This window comes from Alternaria atra (genome assembly GCF_907166805.1).
Source record: "Alternaria atra isolate CS162 genome assembly, contig: 34, whole genome shotgun sequence".
NCBI lineage: Eukaryota > Fungi > Ascomycota > Dothideomycetes > Pleosporales > Pleosporaceae > Alternaria > Alternaria atra.
In genome coordinates this window covers 801,819-826,738 of record NW_025091333.1, presented here as the reverse complement: position 1 = coordinate 826,738, position 24,920 = coordinate 801,819, and the positions used below count along the sequence as shown (strand labels likewise).

Genomic DNA, 24,920 nt, shown 5'->3' with positions numbered 1-24,920 from the left:
CAAGCCAAGGAACACGGACACCAAGCCTATCCGCGCCTCAACGGCAACTTGTGCGACAATTATTCCCGCTGCCTTCACTGTTCAACCTAATTTTCACGCCCGCCGTTGCATAGCAGTTAACAATGGATGTCGCTCTGGAGTTTCTCAATCCTCTTGTTTTGGACAAAGCCTACGCATGGGCGTTACCTTCTTCCGACTTCAGCTTAGGCAACTCGTCATATTCTGAGTTTTCGGCCGCTAGCAACGCGCCTACGTCCCAATGGCCACGCGACAACATCTATCGTCAAATCGTGTCGATACTCGTCATTACCCAGCTCGGTGCGACTTCTCTCTACCTTTTCTTCAGCTCTCTATCGTATTATTTTGTATTTGATCGACGACTCGAGTACCATCCTCGCTTCTTGAAGAACCAAGTCCGTCAAGAGATCAAGTCATCGCTCTCAGCCGTCCCGTTTATCAACCTTTTGACCCTGCCTATCTTCCTGGCCGAGGTTCGTGGTAAAAGCTTGCTCTACCCCAACACAAGCGACTATGGCTGGACATGGCTGGTGATCTCAGCCACCCTCTACATGGCTTTCAATGATTTTGCTATTTACTGGATCCATCGCCTGGAACATCACCCCAGTGTGTACAAATATATCCACAAGCCACATCACAAATGGATTGGTAAGTTTCGCAACACCCTACCATCACGTTGCCTTCTCGTACATATAGATGGCAATGCTAACAAAAATAGTTCCTACGCCATGGGCTGCGCTGGCTTTTCACCCGCTTGATGGGTTTGTGCAGTCGTTGCCGTACCAGTAAGTATTTCGTCACTGATGTCCTCGAAACATGGTTTCTAACAACCAGAAGTCTCTTCGTTTTCATTTGCCCAATGCAGAGGTATCTGTACTTGGTCCTCTTCGTTGGTGTTCAGATCTGGACCATCTTCATTCACGACGGCGACATGATTACGGGCCATTGGACAGAGAAGTTTATCAACAGTCCCGCACACCACACATTACATCACATGTACTTCACAGTCAACTATGGACAGTACTTCACCTGGGCCGACACCTACTTCGGCTCACATAGGGCACCGGAGCCATCGCTGGATCCTATTCATGACGCCCTCAAAGTTATGCGGGCGAAAGGACTTGTGGATGAGCAGGGCAACCCTATCAAACACACCAAAAGCGAGTAACACCTTGACTTCCCAGAGAAGTTGTTGTGTTTGGCCAATCTTCTCCACAAGATAATGCAAGGCAAGACAAACTATTTATTGCTGTTGCAGCTAAGTAGCGTTTCATGCTCTTGATTGCCTGGCCCAACAATCAGTCTCGATACGAATGGTTTTCTCTTTATGACTAGACTTATACAGCGATACTTAATGTTAATATAATGTGCATGAAACGCTCGCCATGATGTCGCCAGAATCTCGTCATAAATATCCATGTCAGTTTGATAGTAGTACGAACGCTCGAACTTGGTTATCAAACAAACCCGATACCACCACCGACGTCACCATACGCGGCTGACCTATCCTCGCTTTGAACGGCGGCGAGGACAAGTAAGACGAGTCATGAATCTGCTCCGCCGATTTGCTCCTTCTTGATTTCAAGGAGCCTTGAGTACCCATCGAGTGGGGTTGTCAATGATATCCTGCATGCTCAGACCTTGGCCTCTTCTCTGAAAACAGGAGGAAAGAAAACCTGTAGTCATCAGATCGGCACAGTATGGTACGGAAACGCAAAGCAATCCTCCTTTTAGATGTCTCTACTCGAGATTACAATCCCAAACTTATCCCAGCCCTACGGATTGATAGCCCGCACGTGTATACTCAATAGAATATGATTCCCGAGTGTCCCGAAGCCCAGTGACTTATTCGAACAGAAGACTTCTAACTTTACCAGACTATGTTGTCGTTGCCGTTGCCCGAAGTTGCTCACACATCATGTCGTGGAATTCGTGTCTCCACTTGGGCACCAAGCATGTCGAAAGACGCATGGTTCTCGGTGACCTTCTGTCGGCACTGAAGTCTTTCTAGAAGATCGCGGTAGATGGATCGGGTCATGTCCACCCAGCTGCAGCACTCGAAGTAGCAACCCCGCAGAACACGGGCATTGAAGCCCGAGCTTGTAGCACCCAACATAGCAGCTTACGCCGCGGACTTCCTATTCCCAACCCCCTCAGCCGCACGCGCGAATAGTGTTCTCGACCCGCCACGCACGCTTCGACCAATGTGCAGCAACCGATTTGACTGTCAACCAGTTGCTCCACGCCCGTTTGCCCAGCTCTCTGGGCCCACCCCCGCGTTTTCTCATGCACCCCAGCGGGTGCGAAGCGAAAAATGACGCATATCGGATGAGATTGCGGAGACACACGAGCAGAAGTCTGGGGAAAGGCCATGCGATGATGGCACACCAACTCCCAACATGGCAATCCATGTTAACTTGCCAAATTTCTTCGCATCGAGCCTGGTTGTGCGTCGCCCCGGCCCTTTCCGATGAGTAGACTTGAAACTATACGATTAGCATAAGTAGGACGTCGAATCTCCCTAAGTATGGTCTTCAATCATCGCAAGCTTTCGGGCCTCGACGGTCATCATTACATTATTGACTTCAGGTCGCCACTTTATAGCCTCCCTTAAGCTCTTCATCACAGGCAACTATCTACCAACATGGCTCAGAACTCCTCGGACGTAAAGAAGGTCGATATTTTCAACGAAAGGTCTTCCAGCATCGACAAGATTGAAGACATTACGACTGCACGCGAACATGCGGAACAAATCGCTAACCTCTCTGGTATCGAAGCAACAGCCGCTTCGAAGGCTGCTTGGCTAATCTCCATGACCGTTTCTCTCGGTGGCCTCCTGTTCGGTGTGTACCCCTGTTACTGAGTAAGATCGCTCTTGTCAACCATGCTGACTCTGTTGAGGCTACGACACTGGCTACATCTCCTCGGTCCTCGTTACTATCGGCACATCTCTTGGCCATGAACTCACTTCCTCCGAGCAAGAACTCGTCACCTCACTTACCTCCGGTGGAGCACTCGTAGGAGCCGTCATCGCTGGCATGATTGCCGACAAATATGGTCGCAAGCTACCAATCTTCCTGGCCTGCGCTGTTTTCGTTATTGGCACTGTACTCCAGACAGCCGCGTATCATCTTCCACAGTTTGCTGTAGGCCGCTTCGTTGTAGGCCTGGGTGTCGGCTCGGCGGCTATGGTAGTGCCTCTGTACATTTCCGAACTAGCCCCAGCCAAGTATCGCGGCCGAATGATTGCCTTCAACAACATGAGCGTTACCTTTGGTCAACTTCTCGCTTCAGCCATCGGTGCCGGCTTTGCACAAGTCGGAGGTGCTAACTCACAAGCATGGAGAGCAACAGTCGGTATTGGTGCGGCACCCGCCATCCTTCTTGCTGGCCTCTTGACTCTCTGCCCCGAATCTCCCCGTCAACTAGTCGCACACGGAAAAGTAGACGAAGCCAGTGTCATCCTCACACGCCTCTATCCGACTTCGACCGAAGAGCAGCGCCGTGCGAAGATTATGAGCATCGAGATGAGCATCAACGAGGCTACACAAACAATGGTAGACGATTCAGTATTCAAGACGCTAGCCCGCATCTTCACGACTGCATCCACATTCCGCGCTGTATTCGTAGCATGCACGATCATGGCCATATCGCAGTTATCTGGTTTCAACACACTTATGTACTACTCAGCAACCCTGTTCAAGATCGTAGGTTTCAACAACGCCACCGCCGTCGCCATCACCGTTTCCGCTACGAACTTTATCTTCTCGCTCGTCAACCTTGTCATCGTTGACAAATTCGGCCGTCGTCGCATACTCCTGGTGACGGTCTTGGGAATGAGCATCTGCCTCGTCATTGCTGCCGTCAGCTTTTCTTACATCCCAATCGATCTCCACACATTAGCTGTTCAGAGCGACGAGATTGGCTGGCCGGGCTATGTTCTCATTGCTACAATCATCATCTTCGTTGGCTTTTACTCTAGCGGAGTCGCGACAGTGGTAAGTGATTTTCCTGTACAAGCTGCATGTGAGACATATACTGACTTCGCACGTCAAAACTTAGGCATGGATTGGCACCGAATTGATTCCCATGGAGGTCAGGGCAGTTGGTACGATGCTCAACACAGTAACATGTTGGAGTACCAACATCATCATCGCCTCAACCTTCCTATCCATGATGAAAGGCATCACCCCGTCTGGAGCCTTCGGCTTTTACGCAGGAATCTGCTTTTTCGGCTGGCTTTTCGTTATCTTCTGCTTCCCCGAAGTTAAAGGCATGCCACTTGAGGCCATCCGAGAGGTCTTTGAACATGGATTTGGTGTCAGGTATGCGAGAAAGTGGCAGAAGGAAAACAAGGAGTTTGCCAAAGTCAACGCGGGCAATTCACAAGCGTTCGGGCATTGATCAAATACGGGGGCTAGCAAAGGGATTCTCTTCATGTGAACATTTTAGTTAGGCTTTGCATGAAGCGAGTGATGACATGACGAATACATTACAGTACTTCAAGTTGTACAGTGCTCTAGCATACTTTGTAGTGTGCCGTGATGTCTCGTTGGTAACCAAGCGAGGTCCAAAAATCCGTTGCATACCTCCTGGGAAACGTTGAGATGTGAACCAACTCTGAGAGCGAAATCCGCGAATAGCAATGTTGAAACATTGAATGCATTTGTGCAACAGTAATAGACTGTTTATGGATACGAACTTGGGATATACACAATGCATGTTCTGAAGTGATGAGATAATACCTCAGTGTTAGTGTCATGTTCCCTAACCAAGTACCACGGTACCTACAATCGGTTCCCCATCTTCACCCCTAACAACACACCTCACCAAACATCATATCAACGAAATATGCAACATATTCCTGCTTCCTAATCCTCCAACCGTCTCATCTCAAACAACAATACAACGCCACCACCATGCGCAAAGCAAGCCTTGTCGTCATCCTCACAACAGCCATCAGCGGCGTAACAGCCATCGACAAGATCGCTCGCAAGGCCGAAAGATGCATTGCCTATGCCGTTACAGATAGATCATGGACGGAGAACAATCTGAGAAGGCGGAGGGTTGTATACGATACTACGGCACATGTCGCGCACTACGATCAGACGCTGTATAGCATTGGATGGATGTGGTCGAACGAGAAGAAAGGTACATATCGCACTGAAATCCAAAGACCAAGTGCTAACTACCGAAAATGATAGCATGCAACGCCCACACCATAGACACGGTTGTGTACTACAATGGTATAGTCATACCGGGTGGCGCCTATGTGATCGATAGCAGTGAGGTACTGAGTGAGGATGGCGACCGCGCACATCAGTGTCTTCTGGACGTGTTTAAAGTTACCTTGGGTAACAATTTGAACTGCACGGCAGTATGAAGTGAAAGCAGATTGGAAAAGGGGGATTCGCTAGTCATTGGATTTGGATAGCTGGGATTCTGAGTTGTATGAGAAGTACTACTTAATGCAGAAATGCGTCATGAACGTCTTCTCTGGGATGACGCAGTAAAAAGCTAGCAATGTAGAATATACTGGGTTGTACAACTTCGAGAGATCGTGCTCCTTTTTTACGCATCCCACCTCTTCGTGTTATCTCCGCTCTTCACCTGCAAATAGTTCCCGGCAATCGGCGCTTTCAGTCCAGCATCAGCTATGAACTTTGGCCAGTCAATACCGAACCGGCTGCTAACGGCTTGTTTATGCGCAGCCGGTACCACGAAGTTTGCCGGTTGCTCATGCAGCAAGAACACGTAACGATGAGTGGGAGGCGCACCAGCGGGAGGTGCAGGGCCGAAGTACGACGATGGGGTTGTCGCTGTTGTGGTGAGGACGGTTGTACCGTTCTGCTTGGTGCTAGATGGCGTATAATCCTGCAGGAGCGCATGCAAAACAGTTGTCGTACGTCCATTCTGAGAACCGTCGATGTCTTCGTAATGTCAATGTACTGGGCTTTGCGAGCATAGTTTTAGATCTTACCAATCATTGCGAGGAGGTACTTCCCGCTAAGTGTCGTGTTGGTGAGGCCAATGACAGGAGCTCTTTGCGTGACTGATCATTGTCAGCATAATCCTTCTTTCCTCGTATCTTACGCTCATACTAGATTTCCTGACGACGATACCAGGGCTGATATACTGCGTCCCGTAGTATACATCCAGTGTTGCATTGGTCGCTGGAGCAAAGCCCGAGGGCGTAGTTTGCGCGAAGGCCGACGCAGCGAGAAACAACGATGATACAACAGCTGTGAACTTCATCTTGATAAGCTTACAATAACAAGAATGAGTATTAAGGCCTTGAAAGATGGCTCGTTACTGCGAACAGTCGACAAACTGTATTATAAAGGCCCCGCCGCAACAACGTGGTCTGTCGCCTCCACTACAGCCATGCTATCGGCATGCAGGTCTTCTGCAACATGTTTAGTACAAGCCAAGAGATATTAAGAAAGGCATGTGTTTATAGATGATGCTCGAATTTAAGCGAAGCTGGTATGTTGTAGGCTGAAAGGATCCTTCATTCCGACCCCTGTCACCCCCGCAAGATCCGCATATATGTTTTCGGCACTTGACAGGAGTCTCTTTCCATCTATTGCAAGAAACTACCCGGCTTGTCAGCTCAGAATGAGGTTGTCCCTCGCTCTTACTACAGGCCTGTCCGGCATTGCTATGGCATGGTCGCTTGGTAGACGAGCCCAGCTAGATGTGCCAGCAGCTTCAGGTACCCAATTCTATCAACTGCGGTCCTCATCGTATGTGTGCTTGAGAGGGCAAATCTCTAGGTTCAGACACTGACGGCCTATCGTAGAGACGATCCCACAGTCGACAAACAATGGGTATCTCTTCCAGTCAGCTCTTCCAATATACGCACTTATGTGCTCACTAGCAGCCAAGATAGCGCTAGCAAGTTCTTCCTCGTGAAGTATAATGCAACGAACACGTGGGAACTTCATGCGGCGGAGGACATTGATCGACAAGTAGTGCTGCATGGCCGCAACCAGTCTAGCGAACTCCTATACATGAGCGACGTGCTACGTCCGGGTTCGACTAACGTCCTTGAAGGGGAGATGGCCGAATGGGGGGTCTTCATCTTGGACAACAATATCTTGGACGTTAGAGATGGGAGTGCGCTGACGGCGAGATCATTCGTAGGTGTTCATCCTGAGGTTGAAGGTGGGCCGTATGAGCTCGCATTGCATGATGGTGAGCGCCCTACTAGAAACCGTAGGTAGGCCTGGAGCTGATATGATGGTGTAGGAGAAGGCAACAGTTCGTTACGGACAGTGACAGGTCTCCACCTGACATTTGTAAGGCTTCCGCGGGCTTCGCATTATGAACCGTGACATGTAGTAGTCTGGTGTTTCTTTTCAATGTAGCAAGTGGTTCCGGTTGTCGTGTGCGTTGAGTCTCACAAGTCTGTGCGTTATCGATAGCGACTTCCAAAAATCCAACTCCAATCTTGGCATCCCACCAACGCCGCTCCCATTGTCGACAATCCACCAGCCCCGCCCTCTGCGCCCGCCGCCTACACTCTCCCCCTATACCAGATTCTACGATCATCACCATGCCGGGCGCCAAGACCACGCTGCTCATCGAGGGCACCTTCGAGGAGCTTACCGACGAGTTCGCACAATACATCGACAGCCTCAAAAAATCCCAGGGCGATGAGAGCGCCAACCTCCAGGGCGAGAGCGCGGACCTGCTCAAGGAGAACAAGAAGGACGATGTTCTCAAGAAGCTCGTCGTCGGCAGCCAAGCGCTGAACCAGGCGCCAGAGAAGGGTACGGCTTCAGCGATGACACAAGAGGGGTTGTGTTGATGGGAGATGACATTGGGCTAACAATGAGTGCGCAGAGTTCATCGCGGCATACAACTTGCTCATCCACCTCGTAAACCAGTCGCCGAACGTGTCCATGTTCATTCCCAAGATGTGCCAGAACTTGAGCACGCCTATTTCCTCATCGCCCCAGAACGGTGGTGGTCTTGCTCTCTCCATCCTCAGCACCATCTTCAACACCACCCAGCCGGACAGTGAAACGCGCTACCATGTGCTCCTCGCCATTCTCCGTGTCATTCGCGCCACATCAAACTTCGAGACGCTACGACCACAACTGAAGCAGCTCGACAGCTGGATAGCCGCATGGCAGACTGGGGAGGAGGATGCGCGCAAGCTCTACCTTGCTGTAAGCGATGTCGCATCGGACGCAGGCGAGGATGAGCAGGCATACACATATTTGCTGCGTGCGCTCAGGACATTCCCTTCGGAACAAGCGTCGTCTCCAGAGGCCCGCGAGCTTTCTCTCCGCGCCCTCAAGTCCGCCCTCACACACCCCACCCACTTCGACTTCCAAGATCTTACCGATCTCGACTCGATCCAAGCCCTCCGCAACTCCGACCCAGTCTACTTCCAGCTCCTCGAAATCTTCAACTCGGATCTGCTAGACGACTTCAACGACTTCAAGGATGAGCACGATGGCTGGGTTGAGGAGTCCGGTCTTGACGGCGCTGCCTTGAACCGCAAGATGCGTCTTCTCACTCTCGCGTCCATGGCTGCCTCAGCCGGCCAGACCAGGTCGCTCCCCTACGAGAAGATCGCAAAGGCACTACAAGTACCATCTGAGGACGTCGAGATGTGGGTCATTGACGTAATTCGCGCCGGTCTCGTCGAGGGCAAGCTCAGCCAGCTCAACCAGACCTTCCTGATCCACCGCTCAACATACCGTGTCTTTGGCGATAACCAGTGGAGAGAGGTAGCCTCAAGATTAGACCTGTGGCGAAACAGCCTACAGGGTGTCCTGCAAGTCATCCAACAGGAGAAGCAGAGGTTCGTGCAGGAGAAGGAAGAGGAGGCAAACAAGGCGGACCAGAAGGCTGATATGGCCTCGAGGTTTGGCGGACGAGGTGGACAGAGGAAGCAGCACAGGGCCATCGACGAAGATATGGACTAAGTGGCTACGTCTTCTTGGTGCGCGTTTGTTTCTTTCAAAAGGGGTAGGCTTGGGACGGATGCATTATGAGGCTTTTCAGGTTCATGAACAGCAGCCCTCGAGCTGCACGATAGACAATGCAATTCAGATATATTGACTCTTGGACGCCTCTCTATGTCTATGAAGCCTGCGTCTGTACGAAGGTAAGGTTGATGGGCTTCACGCCCCGCTCCTTGAGCTTCTCCTGCACATCCCGGTAAACTTGGTTAGGCTCTTGTTCCGCGTTGATCTTGACAACTCTGTCCTGCGACTCAAACTCCTTGACCACAGGCATGCTTGTCTCCACGAATGTCCTGAAACGCTTTCTGATACTCTCCGGATTGTCGTCTGCGCGGCCGGATGTCTCGCCGCGGTGGAGGAGTCGCTTCTCCATGACAGCCTCGGAGCAGTCGAAGAAAATGGTGAATTTGGAAGGGCAGACAGAGCGCTCGAATGCGTGGGCTTGATCGAGTTTGCGTGGGAAACCTATTTAAGTCAGGCGGTGTAGTAGGAAGTAGCGGTGATAGGTATCGTACCGTCAATCAGGAACAGGTTTCCGTGGTTCTCTCCGCTCTCCATGCTACTCTGCATAGCATTCTCTAGTAGCTGAACGGTAACCTCCATAGGTACAATGGTGCCTTCCTTGATGTACGTCTTGATCATCTCGCCGAATTCGCTGCCCGCACGGTCCTGCTCCTCACGCAGCAGGTCGCCGGCAGAGAGATGCTTGAAGCCATAGTCGCTGACGAGCTTCGTACATTGAGTGCCCTTTCCTGCGCCGGGGCCGCCAAGGACGAAGAGTACGGTCACTTCGTCGCTGGACCAGCGAGGAGAAGAGCGACTGCCGGCGGCAGTTCCTTCGATAGCAGGCATGATAGCTAGTGTGGGTGTGAAGGCTTCACTTGTCCTTTGCCACTGGGTGAATGGCCTTGAATAGGTCCTTTTTGGCTGGTATCCCTCGCCTTTGCGCTGCTCAACAATTTGATTGAACAGGTATGTGCCTAGTCCCAATATAGCGAGGATAGGCCAGACCTTGAGTGGACTTTTAGAGGGTGGGGTACGGATGTGTGTCGGTGGCTCGTTAGGTCCAGTAGGTTCGCCTGGTTGACGGAGACGAGATGCGTTTACCCTGGAGGAGGTAAAGGCGCGAGTTGTGAAGAATTGAGGCTGGCGAAGGAGGATACGCTGGCGCGAGAATAGAAAGGACATCGTGCAGATAGTGATATGGCGGTATGAGCAGGGGCGATTCAAGGTCGTGCAGCTGCTCCTCCCCTCGTTAACCCCAAGGGGACTAGCGTTCACGTACCTTCCTCGTATCTCAAGCCCAGCCTTCCAACCTGGGCACGCGCTTCTCCACTCTCCATCTTCACTGGTACGGCAGTATCGACACTGACTCTCACCAGCATGATCGTACTTTAATCTTTGCTAACAATCATTTACAACAAACTCACTGCCAGCCATCCACCATCCCTGAAGCTTGACAACACAATCATGACTACAACTAGTCTCTTCTCCCGCGCTTACACGGGACTTCGTGTCCCAAAGAAGATACGCGGCTTCCTTGCCTTACCTGGAGAGATCAGGAACCAGATATACGATTACTACTTTGACTCGGAGCGTCGCTGTGAGATTGCCAGCAAAGGATCCCAATTCACGCAGCGAAAGCCGCAGACTGTCAAGTTGTCGTCAAATCTAGTTCCTACGAACAAGACCACCCCAGCAACTAGTGTTCAACCAATTACTGTTCCTCCTACGGTGGTCCGCTTCTCGGGACCACTTGGTAAGTACAATGCTGTCCAAGGTCTGCGAACGAACTGGTCAGGCTCTTTATCCGCCCTCAGTCTCGTGTGCAAGAAAGTTTCCATGGAGACAGCGCCTTTCCTCTATCAGAAAACAGTCTTTGTCTTCGACGCGCCGAAGCGCACTGAAAACTTCTTCAAGTTCGCCTCAAGCATTCACATGGGGAGCATCACCAAGTTGCATCTCCACTACAACACCTATGGCGACCCTTGGGAAATGAAAAACATGATTTGGCAGGAGAAGCACAGCCGAAGTTGGTGAGTACGGTGATGGGAAGTTATAGAGTTAGAGGCGTCTCGAGATACTTTACGCAAAAGTAACTAATATCATATCCATGTCTAGACAACGAGTTTGCAGGGCCGCTGCGAAGACGCTTACCGGCTTACGCGAGCTTGAGATCTGGATGCAGGTTCACGATACCTCTCCAAAGTTCAGCCTGCGGGAGAAATGGCTGAAACCTCTGCTTCAGTTTCGGCGGTTGGCGGATTCAAAGGAACTGTCGAGCCATAAAGTAGCGTCAAACCCGCTTGTCGATCGTCAGTCAGGTATTCAGATCGCCAAGGTCCATGTCTGGACACGTTGGACCAGAAATATAGAGGCTTTATGGGCTAGCAACAAAAGATTGATAGAGGCAAGTAGGGATTTGCACCTGCTCTACGGGCAGGCTATTGGTCTTGCTATCACCGGGTCGACCGAAGAGACGGCTATGGCTGGATTCAATGCAGCGTGGAAGGGGAAATATGCAGAGTGGAGAACCCATCTTGTGCTGGTTCGGGGAGGGTGAAGAGTACTTGCGATACCATGGATATACTCGATGTCCAAGAAGTTAATTAGCGAAGAGTTCGTGCATTTGAAGTTGGCGCTCTCTGTACTACTTTATGTAGTGAGGGAGTATTATGCTCGTGCCAGCGAAGGCATCTCATTTACTCAAATTTCCACTTAACAATCTGGTTCCGATCGCCATCCTCAATATTGTTGAGTCTATTGTCTACGCAATTTCTATATTTCTAGTTGATCACGAATCCCAACCGCCACATAAACCAGCAACGGAAATCCCTCGAAAAATTAAACCGCACGACACTTAGCTCAAGCACTTGGGTTCTGCTTGGTAGCCTCGTCAACAACCTGTGCCTGTTTCGTCGCGATCTCCTCCTCAACCTCCGGCGGGAAGTCACCGGGTACGATACCAAAGACGCCAACGTCACTCCTACCCATACCGCCACCGTTCTTCTCCGTCTCCTCGTTCTCTTTCAGCACGAAGAACCCAGGGTTCTTCTTCATCTCCTCCTCATCAAACTCAAAGACACGCCAATCGGCGTTGAAGAACATGCGGTTGCATACACCAGTACGCAGGAAACCCGAATGCGAGACAACAGCAATGACCTTTTCAGGACGCGAGTAGAGGTCCTTGAGGCATCTCTGTCCACGTGCTAGGATAGCCTTTTCCGTAAAGGCGTATGGGTTCTTGGCTCCGCCTGTCGTCTTGTCCGGGAATGAAGGATCTACAACAGAAAAGTCGTATTGAGGGAATTCCTTGGAGATCTCGTCGATGGGTGTTCCAGTGTCACAGGGCTTGTCTGCGTTTTCTTGCCAATTTGCGTCGGGAATGACTATGACCTAGATTAATACTCATGTTACACATATATAAAATGTTCTATCCCAGTAGTGATTATCTTACCTTTTGTACCCTTCTTGATAAGCCAGTCTAGTCCAATAGTGGCGGTCTGGAGTGTCCGTCTCTGAGCGCTCACGACGATGAGTTCAACCTCATTGCCAATCTTGCTCGCTTTCAGACTCTCGTGTAGCTCGCGACATTGCTGTTCACCCAGCTCGGTAAGTGGAGGATCCCGGATAGACCAGTCGCTGGTAGCATTGTGTTGGGCCTGAGCATGGCGGATAAGTATGAGTGTTGGCGGCATGATGGGAAATTGCAGTTGAATAGGAAGAATGAGTATGGGTGGATGGAGAGACGCGTTACGTACAGTACTTAAGAAAGTTGTTGAGTTAGTTGTCAAAATCGGTTTGCTGATGACGCGCTATCCAGTAGTGGGGCGGATGTACCTGCATGGCGAATCTGGAATCGTTTCGATGACGCGGGCTGGTAATTGTTGACCCATAAGCGGCAGGAGCGACGAAGCAAGTTTGGCAAGCGGGCCGAACGTGAAGATGATGTTTGCGGTACTTGCTTCTGTAGATGTTGTTCATTTGATCGTGAAAGGCAGTCAAAGCCGCTCGTTATGCATGCTACCGTCTATGTAGTGTCATGTCGTTGTCTATTCCTCCATCTTCTCCTCATCCTCGTCATCATCGTCGTCTCCCTCTAGCGCCTTCTTTGCTAACTTCTCAGCCTCTTCCCGGATGTCTTTGGGTACTTCCTCGTGCCTGCCCTTGGTAGGACCGTCGAGATTGCTGATCCATGTCATCTCAAGCTCAAACTCCTTGTCCTTGTTGTCATCGTGTGCGACGTAGATGATGCGTGCTGCCTCCTTTACACCTTCCTCCAGTGATAGCTGTCCTTCGGCGAGGTTGAGCTTCTCGAGCTCCGACTTGGCGACCTGGCGGCCCTTGCCTGTAGCCGCACCGTAGTAACCCTGCAATCGTTAGTTGTTACCCATGTGATGACAGGACAATTCAGCATACCCAGTATAGGCCGCTGGGCTCAATCATGTAGAGTGATGGCCCGCCGTGCTTCGCACCCTCCTTCTTGCCTCCCGATCCAACAGTAGGCCCTGAGCCAACTTGGCCATCTACTGGTAGCTCTGCCTCGGAATCCCAGCCTGCAAGAATGGCGGTTATACCGAAGGGACGGACACTCGAATAGAGGGTATATGCTTGGGCATAGCTTCCCATGCGGTCGGCGAGAGACGAGGAGGGGATGGGTGCCTTGTAGAGCTGCCGCCATTGGGCTGCCTCATCGCGGGCACGGGAGACGAAGTGGCGACCGTCGGGGAGAAGACCGGAAGATACGATGCCCATATTACGATCCACAGTAGCTATCCGCTTGTTCGCGCCTGGCTTGAGGAGCTTGCTGCTGACGAGCTTCTCGAGAGCGAGTACGACGCCATCCTTGCACTTGATGCCGACCGCTGTGCCACCGTTCTCTACCGCCTTGACCGCGTATTCGACCTGGAAGTTCCGACCATCGGGCGAAAAGACCGAGTTGGACAGGTCGTAGCCCGTACCTATTGAAGTCTACGCCATTGTTAGGTCGACTGGGGTGCTTGCACTGCTGCGGTGGGGTGTTTACCATGAAGGGCGGGGTGAGGACCGAAGACGGCGATTTGAAATTTCCGGTATATCAAGCAGTTTCCTGGGTTTAGAGGAACAATTACCGTAATAGCAAACGTTGAAAGTCGAGCGTCCCGGTGTTGATGATTCTAGGCAATGGGGTATCTGCGCAAGCTCCAGTAGCTCACTAGCGCGCCAAGAAGACCCCCGGGCCCCGACACCTGGAGGCATCAACACCGACGTACGCAAGTCACGACGCCCACAAGCATTGCAACTTTTGAACTTTCTTATGGCGTGCTATAGACCTGTTCGTGCGATATGCTCCCTCGCTGCTGGTCTGTTCTGTATTGGTGTGCCCGCCGCCTGTTGTCCCGGCTTCTTCCGCCTGGACCGCTCCAATTGCACCCGCCTTACATCCAAAAGTGCATACGCCCATACACATTTGATGAGTTGTCGTCCCAACTCGACCACTATTTCCAAGCTCCAAAGACACACTATTGGCTGTCAACGGGCTAGCCGAACAAGTTGGGTTTCAGCTTCGTCACTAATTGGATGTGGGCGACAAAATTATCAGAATCATCCCGCCTACACGCATGACCCCGACAGCGCGCTATACTCGACAGTACATAAAGAACCACCATCACACTGCTCCTGATTTTCCTGCTGACCCCTCTTCACTGCTGACTTGATTCGAGTATCTTTGAATACCTCTCTCTGTTTATTCTTGACTACAAAGGCGCCTTTGATCCCATCCCCGCCGATTATCGTCAGCGCCCAACCAACGCACCCGCGGATAGTACGGTTCAAGATCTAAACCAACCGCGAAACTCAAGTCCGAGTACCCAAGCTTGTTCAACAATAGATTTGATCACTCTGAGTGTCATCCGACTCGACAATTAATATATTCTTCAACTTTCCGTTTTGCAGAAGTTGCCCCTCATACCCACTTGCTGTTGAGATCCTAGAGGATATGCAGCTCCTCCACCACTGCAACTGCACTTACGATACGCCCATCTCGTACAGTCCTTTTGCATTTTCCCAGAATATATCCTGCTCAAACGTAAGCTCGATTGTCTTTGATGCTGCTAAGTACTAACATTACGTCATAGTGCGGCACAATATCTACAGGCATCAACGTTCAGGGGAAAGCAGCAGAAGACGCAAACATGCAGCAGGATGAGCTTACCCGGCTGTTTTCAGTCAATATGAACTTGTCGCAAGGCAACGAACAGCCCATGCAACCACAGATGCACCAAGAACAACCAGTGCAGCAACAGCAACAGCAACAGCAGGAAGACGCTCCCAAACAGATCGTCTATGCTTCCCAGCACTATACACATTCGTATCATGTACCTACTCGTAGTACTTCCGAACCAGCCTTGAAGACACACATCGACTCGTCGGACCTCGCGGCTGTACTTCTAAGGAACAGCATTGATCCCTCTCTCCTGTTTCCTTCCCAGATCGAGTTGTTTCAAAATGCAGACGACGACCAGCGGCTGCGTCTCCTCGAACTTTGGCGTATATCCCCTCCATCAGGGCGCCAAGGTCATCCAGCAGGCGTGGACTACAACATGTCTAGACAACTTTACGGCTGGCCGCCCACCAGTCTAGCACAGGAGGAGGCAATGGCGAAGCTGAGATACGAGAAGCAGCAAGCGGAGTCGGCGCAACAGGAGGCCATCCAGCAGCACCAGCAGCAGTTGGAGCAGAGCATGGCTGCAGCAAACGCTGAGCCCTACATGGCTTCGGGATATGAAATGATGGCTAGGCGCGAGTATGAAGAGTCGGCACGAGCCGAGAAGGCGTTGAAGGAATCGAACAAGTACAACCAGGCCACTGATCCGGTCTACAACAACACAGGAAGTAGTGGACTCTGGCAGAAGAACGTGGGCAGCGTCGCGGACATGGAGAACAACTACGGAGCGTATGCATATGCGCGAGAATATGGACTACAGGGTGGCTATGGGGACGAGGAGATGGTCATGTGAAGCATGACATTCCTACTCCGGACTTCCTAAGGATGTGTGTGTTTATCCAAATTTCCTACATTATACCCAGAATCAGTTGCACACACGAACAATAACGTGGAGGGGTTGTCGAAGATGAGATAGTTCAGTTAGCAGCATGTCCTGGCAGGACTACATTGCTATGTATCAATCCAGACGCACTTGAACTTGGTTGCCTAGTGAAATAGAAGAATGTTGGTACATTTGAGTGGCTGTTTTCCAAAAAAGGTTCGAGAACAGGCAGTCTATTTCGCCTTTCCACTGGGCCACTTCTTCCAGCCTCTTCCGTGTCCCCTCTGTTTCCATTCCTGGATCAAAGCGGGCATGTTCAGCATAGCCTGTCTCCTCATCTCCAAACGTCCCTTCAGTGTTCGCTCCCACAGCTTTCCCTTGACCTTCTGTCCCTCACCTGTGCCCTTGACTTGCAGTCCTCTTTCTACCCTCCGCCTTTCCTTCTCGCCTGGCTTTTTGATGGTCCAGGGTAATAGATCGACGACACCGTGTTCTGATGCAAGCTTGACGAGGTCAGCTTGTTTCCGGAGCCCGTAGGCGGGAGAGTGCCATCGTCCGGTTGCGAAGTTCTTGTGTGGAAGAAATGGGTTTGGGTAGGGCAGATCGTGTGCTTCTGGCGGTATGTCTGAATTTGAAGGCGCATTTGAGGGTCTTGGGACGACGTCTGGAGCCGAAGTCTCTGTCATGGAAGCATTGGGGTCGGTTGGTGGGGTTGTCGATATTGTGTCTGGGGTTGCGTGTGAAGTCGGTGATGCGAGTTGAGATGAGAGACTGGGGAAGAGCGATGGTGGCGGGTACTTTTGGAAGAAGCGCAGTAATCGCGGCGGCAGCGACTTTGCAATCTCGACAGACTTCTGGGCGCTCATGGTGGGTATCTTGTGCGTTGCGATCCGTATCGGCGTGTCTGCTCGTGCATGTCTAAAAGTTGCAGCGCCAAGGCGGTCTTAAGCTACGAGGGTAGCCTCCAGGGTGGAGCTTGCTCGCGCCTCGCCGCGTACTGAGCTGTAACCTTGAGTACATCACAAGCACAACCAACACCACAGCTTTCAACACACACACACACACACACACCGGGGAGCTTCTACTCCTCCTCTGTAATTGTAGACACCAACCAAGCTTCGCTCTATATCACATACACAGCCATGGTAAGCCCCCCACTGTCAAGTTATAGCCCATAGCTAACCGCAACAGTCGTCACCATTCTCAATAAGTACGCTCCCACCGACACCATCCCGCATACTCTTCTAACCACTTGAACAGACGGCGGTGCCTGTGTGGCCATGGTGGGCAAGGACTGTGTAGCCATAGCATGCGACCTGCGTCTCGGCATGCAAGCCCTCACTGTGTCCAACAACTTCCCTAAGATCTTCCAATACGGCGACGTCTTCCTGGGTCTCACTGGCCTCGCCACCGACGTTTCTACCGTATCAGACCTCTTCCGCTACAAGGTCAACATGTACCGCCTCCGCGAAGAGCGCAACATCAGCCCCCAGACCATGGCGAACCTCGTAAGCTCAAGTCTGTACGAGAAGCGCTTCGGACCCTACTTTATCAGCCCGGTGATCGCCGGTATCAACCAGACGAGCGGGAAGCCCTTTATCTGCGGATTCGACAGCATTGGATGCATCGACTTTGCCAAGGACTTTATTGTTAGCGGAACCGCGAGCGATCAACTCTTCGGTACATGTGAGGGGCTGTGGGAGCCGGATCTGGTGGGTTATATCGCCAAGTATAGTTGGGTTAGACTAACATCCATGATAGGGCCCCGAGGACCTCTTCGAGACGATCTCACAGGCGCTGCTCAACGCTGTCGACCGAGACGCACTTTCTGGCTGGGGCGCACACGTTTACATCATTGAGAAGGACAAGGTGACCAAGCGATTACTCAAGGGCAGGCAGGATTGAGGTGGTGCATGGTACGAGGTGGCATATGATCATGTTTATGAGCTACGATGAACATTATGGGGTGCCGGAAATCTGCCTTATGGTTGTGACGGAATAATGGGAAAGACCACGCCGTCTCGTGATACGTACGCGGAATCACTCTAGGTACTCCATCTGAACAGTAGAATGCTGGATTCAGCTTCTGAATCAAGGCATCTCCAAGACCATACCCTTTCTTGCAGCCACCATGGTACAGCTCCCAGGCCAAACTTGAAAGCCTCTAGGTAACAGCACACAACATTGGATGGTCCCTTGATTTACTACCAGCTCCGTACGTTGGTACTCACCTAATGCATATGATGCTCCTGTTACCTGAGGCAATATATGAGAGACCAATCTACGTAGTGGGGCTAGTGTGCTATCGATAGTTATGGTACACGTGATCTGGTGTTGCCTTAGCGTGCATGCAACCTATAGTTCGCGCGAATCCTCCTCCGCGATTCCACAAACTGTGACCTTCGTAATACCAACATGACTGCCGCCGTCCCGCCTCCAGCTGCTCGCAAGCAGCCACCGAGTATCGACGATATACTAAAGGCCAAGCGCGAGAAAGAAGCGGCTGCCGCAAAGCCCAAATTCATACCCAAGGCGGAGAGGGAGCGCATTGCGCTTGAGAAGCGAAAGAAAGAAGTGGAAGAAGCGCAAAAGAGGCGAGAGTCTTCTAACGGAGACAGCAACGCATGGAAAAACTCGCAGGATGATAATCGCACAAACGGTCATAACGGGTCGTCGTCAGTACCTACAGGGCCTCGTTCGATGCGCGATGCGCCAACTGGACCGTCGTCTATGCGGCATGATCGCCGCAATGGAGACATGGCACCTCCACCACCACCGGACAAGAAGGGAAACAAGCGCCCAGCTGAAGACGCAGAGGCATTGATAAGACAACGATACATGGGCGCAGAGCAAAATCAGTCCACGTTTTCGGCCAAGAAGAAGCGCAAGAGGACAACAGAGAAAAAGTTCAACTTTGAATGGAATGAAGAGGAGGATACAAGTCATGACTACAACCCCATCTATCAGCAGAAAGCTGAAGCAAGCTTCTTTGGGCGCGGCAGACTGGGTGGCTTTTCCGAGGAAGTTACAGATGCAGCCACAAAGAAGATGGTCGAGGCGATTATCGAGCGAGATCCGGAGCACGGCAGAGAGCGGGCTGAGGCACTACTTGAGATGGAGCGGCGGCGGAAAGATAGGGGCGGCCGCGCACAACTGGACAAGCACTGGAGCGAAAAGAGGCTAGAAAACATGCGAGAGCGCGACTGGCGCATCTTCAAGGAGGACTTCAGCATCGCTACCAAGGGAGGTGGAATACCGAACCCCATGCGCAACTGGGATGAGTCGGGGCTTCCGGAGAAGCTCATGCGCATCGTCGATCAAGTTGGCTACACTGAGCCCTCACCTATTCAACGTGCGGCTATACCCATTGCTCTACAGTGTCGCGACTTGATCGGAGTCGCTGCAACAGGTTCGGGTAAAACCGCCTCCTTCGTCTTGCCACTACTTGCCTACATCTCACAACTACCTCCCCTCGACGCTTTCAATCGTCATGACGGCCCGTACGCCCTCATTCTCGCACCGACTCGTGAATTGGCTCAACAAATCGAAATAGAGACTCGCAAGTTTGCATCACCGCTAGGGTTCAAGACTGCTGTTCTTGTCGGTGGTCATTCTATCGAGGAACAGTCGTTTCAGATGCGTGACGGAGCCGAGATCATCATTGCCACACCTGGTCGTCTAGTAGACTGTATTGAGCGTAGGGTTCTCGTCCTCAGCCAGTGCACTTACGTTATCATGGATGAAGCCGACAGGATGATTGACATGGGTTTTGAAGAACCTGTAAACAAGATCCTCGATGCTCTACCCGTCAACAACGAGAAGCCAGATGACGATTCTGCCGAAGATCCTAATGCGATGAGAAAGGGAATGTACCGCCAAACCATGATGTACACAGCTACCATGCCGCCAGCCGTTGAAAGAATCGCGAAGAAATATACACGTCGCCCTGCCATCGTTACAGTAGGTAACCAGGGCGAGGCTACTGACACCGTTGAGCAGCGCGTCGAGTTCGTCCAGGGAGAAGAGAAGCGGAAGAAGCGTCTCCAAGAGATTTTGACATCTGGCGAGTTCTCCGCACCCATCATTGTGTTTGTCAATATCAAACGGAACTGCGATGCCATCGCCCGCGAGATCAAACACATGGGCTTCTCATCCGCGACGATTCACGGTGGAAAAACCCAAGAACAGCGTGAGGCTGCTCTTGCATCCCTCAAAAGTGGGCAAACTAGCGTGCTTGTTGCCACAGATCTGCTTGGTCGTGGTATTGATATTCAAGGCGTTCAGTTAGTGGTGAACTTCAACATGCCGGGTAACATTGAAAGCTATACGCATCGCATTGGTCGTACTGGTCGTTTGGGCGCGGACTCGGATAAACCGGGTGTTGCCATTACGTTCTGGGGCAATGAAGATGCGGATGTGCTCTATGACCTCAAGCAGATTCTCATGAAGAGTGGGCTCAGTAAGGTACCTGAAGACCTAAGAAAGCACGAGGCAGCGCAGCAGAAGGGCAAGAAGAGGGGCGAAATCATGGGCAAGAACATTACCTAGTAGTATTCTAATCAGCGTTGATGGTTCTATAGGTGGCAGAGCGGCTGCTATTCGTCACCTCCTAGATGGGCCTCTTTGTGGCTTCAATAGCTGAGTAATACTATATAAAGTCGCCTCACCTTTCCGAGAACATGGTGAGCGTCTCGGCAACGCATAGCTTGCCAGCTGACGGCCTAATGCACGACTCAGTAGTGCCGATCTACCCCGGACTGATGCACTGCTTAAGCCTCAAAACGTTAGCAAGTGGAGCTCGCAGCGTCACTTTGGGCCTCCAAACGGCTGGTGTGCTTTGAAAGCCGCGCGTGGTCAATTAGTGCACGCGCACCGTTGACGCTCGTACACGGAAAATCCCCGCCTCGACGAAAACAAGTCCTTGCTCGATGTCGCTCCCTACCGGCCCGTTTCTCCTGTCAAATCTGTCGCCATGCCCTGCGCTACCGTACGAATCTCCTCTTAATTGATGGAGTCGCAAGTACGCTTCGTGCCTGGTTCGTCGTACAGCGGAGGCGCTGCGCATTGAGTCTGGGACAAAAGCTTCGCAAATGGCGTCGCTGTCTGTCAGCTTTACTTCCAGCGTGACGTCGTCTGTTTTTGCAGCGGAGTCGACACCAGCGTTGGGTACCCTCGAGTCCGCCGGCGCTGGAATCACTGGAGGCAAGGGCTCTAGACACAACAGAAACCCACTTCTTCTGTACTGACACTTCCATAGGTTATACGGGCGACTCTCTACCCCTTAAGATCATTATCGCGTTTCTCCTTGGGCTTTCGCTTTACAACGCTATCGAACTTATCGTTCTCGCATTCGTCACTTTCCAGCGCTACCATGGGCTGTATTTCTGGTCGCTGGTCATCAGCGCTTTCGGCATCATACCATACGCTCTAGGCTTCATCATTAAGTTCTTCCGAGTGCTGGATCCTTCAAGAGATGCTGGATATGTCGCCGTCGTCCTACTTACATTTGGGTGGTACCCTATGATCACCGGTAAGTGCGCTCAGTTTTGGAGGGCTCCAGAATGCAGCTGCTAACAAGCTCCTAGGGCAATCGGTCGTCCTATGGTCGCGTCTCCATCTTGTCACGAATTCGCGCCGAGTCCTTCGCTGGACCCTCTACATGATCATCGTCAATGGCATACTACTGCATTCAATCACGACCGTCTTGACTTTCGGCTCGAACTCGAACTCGCTCTCCGATTCCACGCTCCGTCGCTTCGTTCGCGGATACTCGATAATGGAAAAAATACAGATGGTTGGCTTCTTCGTGCAAGAAACTATCTTGTCGATAGTATACATTAAAGAGACGATACGATTGCTGAAACTCTCAGAACAAGTTCAAGACGACGTGCGAAGTTTCGATGACAGCGTTGGCATGGGGCACCTCAGGAATACCAACGTTCGGAAGACAATGTACCAGCTTCTTGCCATCAACGTACTGATCATCGCCATGGATATTGCCCTACTCAGCGTCGAATTCGCCAACCTATACCTCATCGAAACCACCCTTAAAGGCGTCGTATACTCGATCAAACTCAAACTCGAATTCGCCGTCCTAGGCAAACTCGTTCAACTGGTGCGCGTTCGAGCGGAAAGCGATCAGAGCATGAACAACAACAACTACGCGCGCGGTAACAGCTTCGAACGCCGAAACACCCTGACGCTGGAAAAGACCCCGAGTGGCAGTGGCACCGCGAGCGTAGGCGTATCAGCGAGACTCAACAGCAGCCTGCTCACGCACGACTTTGGCAGCCAGCAATACCCCGACTTTGTGGATTCCAGACGCATTAGTCCGAATGTTACGCACGCGGAGCCGGTGAATGAGGAGACTGGATGGGAAACCCGAGGGCAGCAGGAAGATCAAGAGAAGTGGAGGAGGCGAGCCAGAGTAAAACGTGGGAGCTGGATCGATGAAGAGATGGATAAACATAATATTGGGTGAAGCGACAGATCTTACCTGATACGCTGATGTGTGTTGGATAGGCTCGGCTGACCTCCTAGGTCCTCAGCCAGAGCGAGCTCTCCACACGACAACGACGTCCGTTTCGAAACTTGTGAAATTCAGGCATCAGATAGGCCCCCAATACGGCAATAATCCTGCTGCATGACTTACAGGATATTGGCGAGCCCAGTCGCTAAATTATCAACAACGGCAGTACATGTGCGGCCAGTCGCAGGCACAACATCTGCTCCAATTCCCACCATCGGCGGGGTCCGGCTCCAGCACGGCCACCTTAGAGCGCATCACGGCCTCTTGGAGCTTCCACCGTGCTCACAGTCACCGCCGCTGCAACCTCTCAGTAGGGCACCAAATCTAGGGTCACTACCAGCCGCACCATGCAATGCAGAGGATCTAAATTCCTAGGGAGATAACGGAATTTGCGTTCGCACTAGACATGCACACAGTGGCAATCACTCTTAGTAATAAGTTCAATCTGTTATAGTTCTTACTAGACTACAGCTGTTTTACCTTTTAATCAACCAACTCGAACACAAGTCTGCTGTTTGGGGACGGCGATAGTAGCTAGTCAATGCAATAATCACCAATGAAGGCATCAACGCAAGATGGTTCAATTGACAGAATGACACCCATGTAATCTCTCTTCTTTGCGAAGCATAATCGCAACGACTGACGAAGAATCGAGATTGTTCGGATGAACTTATATATCAACTACCACCAAAACGTACCCTGGGGGGTTACAATACTGTTTTGCTGGTCTGACAGAGTGTGAATGTAGAATACAACGTGAACGTAGAATACAGCGTATATATTTGAGATACTGTTCACAAAAGGGGCAGCAGTGAAGATGTATCATTTTAAGAATTTCGTGTTGATACATTGAAAACCCTTGACTAGGTATCGCCAACGAAAACGCCAGAAACGCCAAAAACACCCAAACTCCAAAACCCTATGCCGTGACATGCCCTTCCTTGTCTATACTCTGCCGTGGACGCAAACAAATCCTCGCTGACTACCGACCGCAAATTATGCATCGTTGTCGAACTCGGACTGATTGGGCACCTTGGGCCCACCATCTTTGCGGATGGGAATCTTGATGCCCTGTTGGGCAAAGCATTTGCTGAGTTTAGTGCTTTCAATCACACCGGGAAACTTCTTGGCCGAGTAGACGGTGAAGGGATCGGTGTAGTTGACGGCAAGACAAGGGCCTTTACCTTTGCTGGGTCCGTTTAGGTTGACAGTGCCGTTTGTGCCGTCGCCGGCGCCAATGTCGAAGAGGCTGAGCTTCAGCCGAAAGGTGCCCTCGGTGCGCACGCTGAGGTCCTGAAGCACAAACCAGAATCCGGGCTTGCCTTCGAGATCGTTGAGGCGGCAGGCGTTGACGGCGTTCATGCCGATGAGGTTGCGCGTGTGATTGGAGCCCACGGGCGTGGCGGGGATCATGGCGGCTTGGGGTTGGCCGTACATTTGGTATTGCTGTGGATAGCAGTATCCCATCGGCCCTGACGAAGGATTGCCGCCGTATGGCGTTACTTGTGGCCGGTAGTCATAAGGATTAGATGTCGTCACTATCTGGTGCGTTCGCTCCGGAGGGGGAGGATACGAAGTGGTGGTGCTGCTGGAGATGGACACTGTCGGCGCTGCGCTACTATGCCTAACCAGGTTGACGGCATCAGCTCCCGCCGCGTCGTAGAGGTCCACCATGAGGACGAAGTAGGTGCTGTCGATATCTTGGAAGTCGACTTCTCGTCCTGTCTGGTTGTCTACCACAACCAAGCGGATGCAGGGTGGGGGAGTGATCGGCCTTCGATCCTTGTCACCGAAGCCGCACATTCGAGCTCGGATAGGTTGCTGTTCGACAGACAGCTCGTACTTCTTTCCTGACTGAACAGGTATCTGCTGGTGCTGGATTGGCTCAGGGCGTCCAGAGCTGGTCCTTGTGTAGTTGTAAGCCATTTTATTTTGGTAGTATCAACGTGGCTTGGTGTATAGTGTTGGGTGTAAGGATACTAGACGGGGGCCTTCCGGAAGTTATATACTCGTCAAGATTTAGGCGACTGCGGAGTGCGCCAAGGACCAACGCTACAGACGCATCGCTGTTACCATGGTTGACTATGGAGACATTACCGCTTCGCAAGCCGCCGGCAAATCAGGTTCATCACATAATCAAACCACCAAAAGTATCCTTTGGAAGGTTTACAATAAAGCCATCGCGATTGGGGGCGCAAATGTTGGGGGATCATAGTTATGCGCCTCCACCATGATCGGCGCCAGTTCCCGGCGCCATTCTACTCGCGGGACGCGTAACACATCATGTCCAAATTCGCAACGCCTGAGGTATGATGTGATCAGTCTTCTCCCCGTTTACCACAGTATCTGCATTACCAATCAACA

The 24,920-nt window shown here is 51.6% G+C and overlaps 14 protein-coding genes across 14 annotated transcripts; 8 read left to right on the top strand and 6 right to left on the bottom strand.

Annotated features, from left to right (window-relative positions):
• Positions 1–122: 122 nt before the first annotated feature.
• ALTATR162_LOCUS10726 (uncharacterized protein) lies at positions 123–1,186 on the top strand (the record flags this gene model as incomplete). Its single annotated transcript, XM_043318364.1, has 3 exons — positions 123–666; positions 737–803; positions 856–1,186. The coding sequence occupies 3 exons, from the start codon at positions 123–125 to the stop codon at positions 1,184–1,186; spliced, it is 942 nt and encodes a 313-aa protein (XP_043174299.1).
• A 1,476-nt stretch (positions 1,187–2,662) lies between these two features.
• ALTATR162_LOCUS10725 (uncharacterized protein) lies at positions 2,663–4,422 on the top strand (the record flags this gene model as incomplete). The annotated part of the gene is made up of 3 exons (XM_043318363.1): positions 2,663–2,861; positions 2,920–4,016; positions 4,081–4,422. The coding sequence occupies 3 exons, from the start codon at positions 2,663–2,665 to the stop codon at positions 4,420–4,422; spliced, it is 1,638 nt and encodes a 545-aa protein (XP_043174298.1).
• Positions 4,423–5,589: 1,167 nt separating this feature from the next.
• ALTATR162_LOCUS10724 (uncharacterized protein) lies at positions 5,590–6,273 on the bottom strand (the record flags this gene model as incomplete). Its single annotated transcript, XM_043318362.1, has 3 exons — positions 5,590–5,948; positions 5,999–6,070; positions 6,120–6,273. 3 exons carry the CDS (start codon positions 6,271–6,273, stop codon positions 5,590–5,592), a joined length of 585 nt encoding a protein of 194 aa, XP_043174297.1.
• Positions 6,274–7,576: 1,303 nt separating this feature from the next.
• Positions 7,577–8,960, top strand: ALTATR162_LOCUS10723 (uncharacterized protein; the record flags this gene model as incomplete). The annotated part of the gene is made up of 2 exons (XM_043318361.1): positions 7,577–7,793; positions 7,867–8,960. 2 exons carry the CDS (start codon positions 7,577–7,579, stop codon positions 8,958–8,960), a joined length of 1,311 nt encoding a protein of 436 aa, XP_043174296.1.
• A 157-nt stretch (positions 8,961–9,117) lies between these two features.
• On the bottom strand, positions 9,118–10,187 carry ALTATR162_LOCUS10722 (uncharacterized protein; the record flags this gene model as incomplete). Its single annotated transcript, XM_043318360.1, has 2 exons — positions 9,118–9,464; positions 9,515–10,187. The coding sequence occupies 2 exons, from the start codon at positions 10,185–10,187 to the stop codon at positions 9,118–9,120; spliced, it is 1,020 nt and encodes a 339-aa protein (XP_043174295.1).
• A 282-nt stretch (positions 10,188–10,469) lies between these two features.
• On the top strand, positions 10,470–11,039 carry ALTATR162_LOCUS10721 (uncharacterized protein; the record flags this gene model as incomplete). The annotated part of the gene is made up of 1 exon (XM_043318359.1): positions 10,470–11,039. One exon carries the CDS (start codon positions 10,470–10,472, stop codon positions 11,037–11,039), a length of 570 nt encoding a protein of 189 aa, XP_043174294.1.
• Positions 11,040–11,864: 825 nt separating this feature from the next.
• Positions 11,865–12,697, bottom strand: ALTATR162_LOCUS10720 (uncharacterized protein; the record flags this gene model as incomplete). The annotated part of the gene is made up of 2 exons (XM_043318358.1): positions 11,865–12,388; positions 12,457–12,697. The coding sequence occupies 2 exons, from the start codon at positions 12,695–12,697 to the stop codon at positions 11,865–11,867; spliced, it is 765 nt and encodes a 254-aa protein (XP_043174293.1).
• Positions 12,698–13,051: 354 nt separating this feature from the next.
• ALTATR162_LOCUS10719 (uncharacterized protein) lies at positions 13,052–14,028 on the bottom strand (the record flags this gene model as incomplete). Its single annotated transcript, XM_043318357.1, has 3 exons — positions 13,052–13,369; positions 13,419–13,970; positions 14,026–14,028. 3 exons carry the CDS (start codon positions 14,026–14,028, stop codon positions 13,052–13,054), a joined length of 873 nt encoding a protein of 290 aa, XP_043174292.1.
• Positions 14,029–14,976: 948 nt separating this feature from the next.
• ALTATR162_LOCUS10718 (uncharacterized protein) lies at positions 14,977–15,997 on the top strand (the record flags this gene model as incomplete). The annotated part of the gene is made up of 2 exons (XM_043318356.1): positions 14,977–15,066; positions 15,116–15,997. 2 exons carry the CDS (start codon positions 14,977–14,979, stop codon positions 15,995–15,997), a joined length of 972 nt encoding a protein of 323 aa, XP_043174291.1.
• A 263-nt stretch (positions 15,998–16,260) lies between these two features.
• ALTATR162_LOCUS10717 (uncharacterized protein) lies at positions 16,261–16,893 on the bottom strand (the record flags this gene model as incomplete). Its single annotated transcript, XM_043318355.1, has 1 exon — positions 16,261–16,893. The coding sequence occupies one exon, from the start codon at positions 16,891–16,893 to the stop codon at positions 16,261–16,263; it is 633 nt and encodes a 210-aa protein (XP_043174290.1).
• A 276-nt stretch (positions 16,894–17,169) lies between these two features.
• ALTATR162_LOCUS10716 (uncharacterized protein) lies at positions 17,170–17,932 on the top strand (the record flags this gene model as incomplete). Its single annotated transcript, XM_043318354.1, has 4 exons — positions 17,170–17,172; positions 17,219–17,237; positions 17,288–17,739; positions 17,789–17,932. The coding sequence occupies 4 exons, from the start codon at positions 17,170–17,172 to the stop codon at positions 17,930–17,932; spliced, it is 618 nt and encodes a 205-aa protein (XP_043174289.1).
• A 510-nt stretch (positions 17,933–18,442) lies between these two features.
• On the top strand, positions 18,443–20,575 carry ALTATR162_LOCUS10715 (uncharacterized protein; the record flags this gene model as incomplete). Its single annotated transcript, XM_043318353.1, has 1 exon — positions 18,443–20,575. The coding sequence occupies one exon, from the start codon at positions 18,443–18,445 to the stop codon at positions 20,573–20,575; it is 2,133 nt and encodes a 710-aa protein (XP_043174288.1).
• A 460-nt stretch (positions 20,576–21,035) lies between these two features.
• Positions 21,036–22,508, top strand: ALTATR162_LOCUS10714 (uncharacterized protein; the record flags this gene model as incomplete). The annotated part of the gene is made up of 3 exons (XM_043318352.1): positions 21,036–21,063; positions 21,285–21,557; positions 21,613–22,508. 3 exons carry the CDS (start codon positions 21,036–21,038, stop codon positions 22,506–22,508), a joined length of 1,197 nt encoding a protein of 398 aa, XP_043174287.1.
• A 1,044-nt stretch (positions 22,509–23,552) lies between these two features.
• Positions 23,553–24,482, bottom strand: ALTATR162_LOCUS10713 (uncharacterized protein; the record flags this gene model as incomplete). Its single annotated transcript, XM_043318351.1, has 1 exon — positions 23,553–24,482. The coding sequence occupies one exon, from the start codon at positions 24,480–24,482 to the stop codon at positions 23,553–23,555; it is 930 nt and encodes a 309-aa protein (XP_043174286.1).
• Between the last annotated feature and the right edge of the window lie 438 nt (positions 24,483–24,920).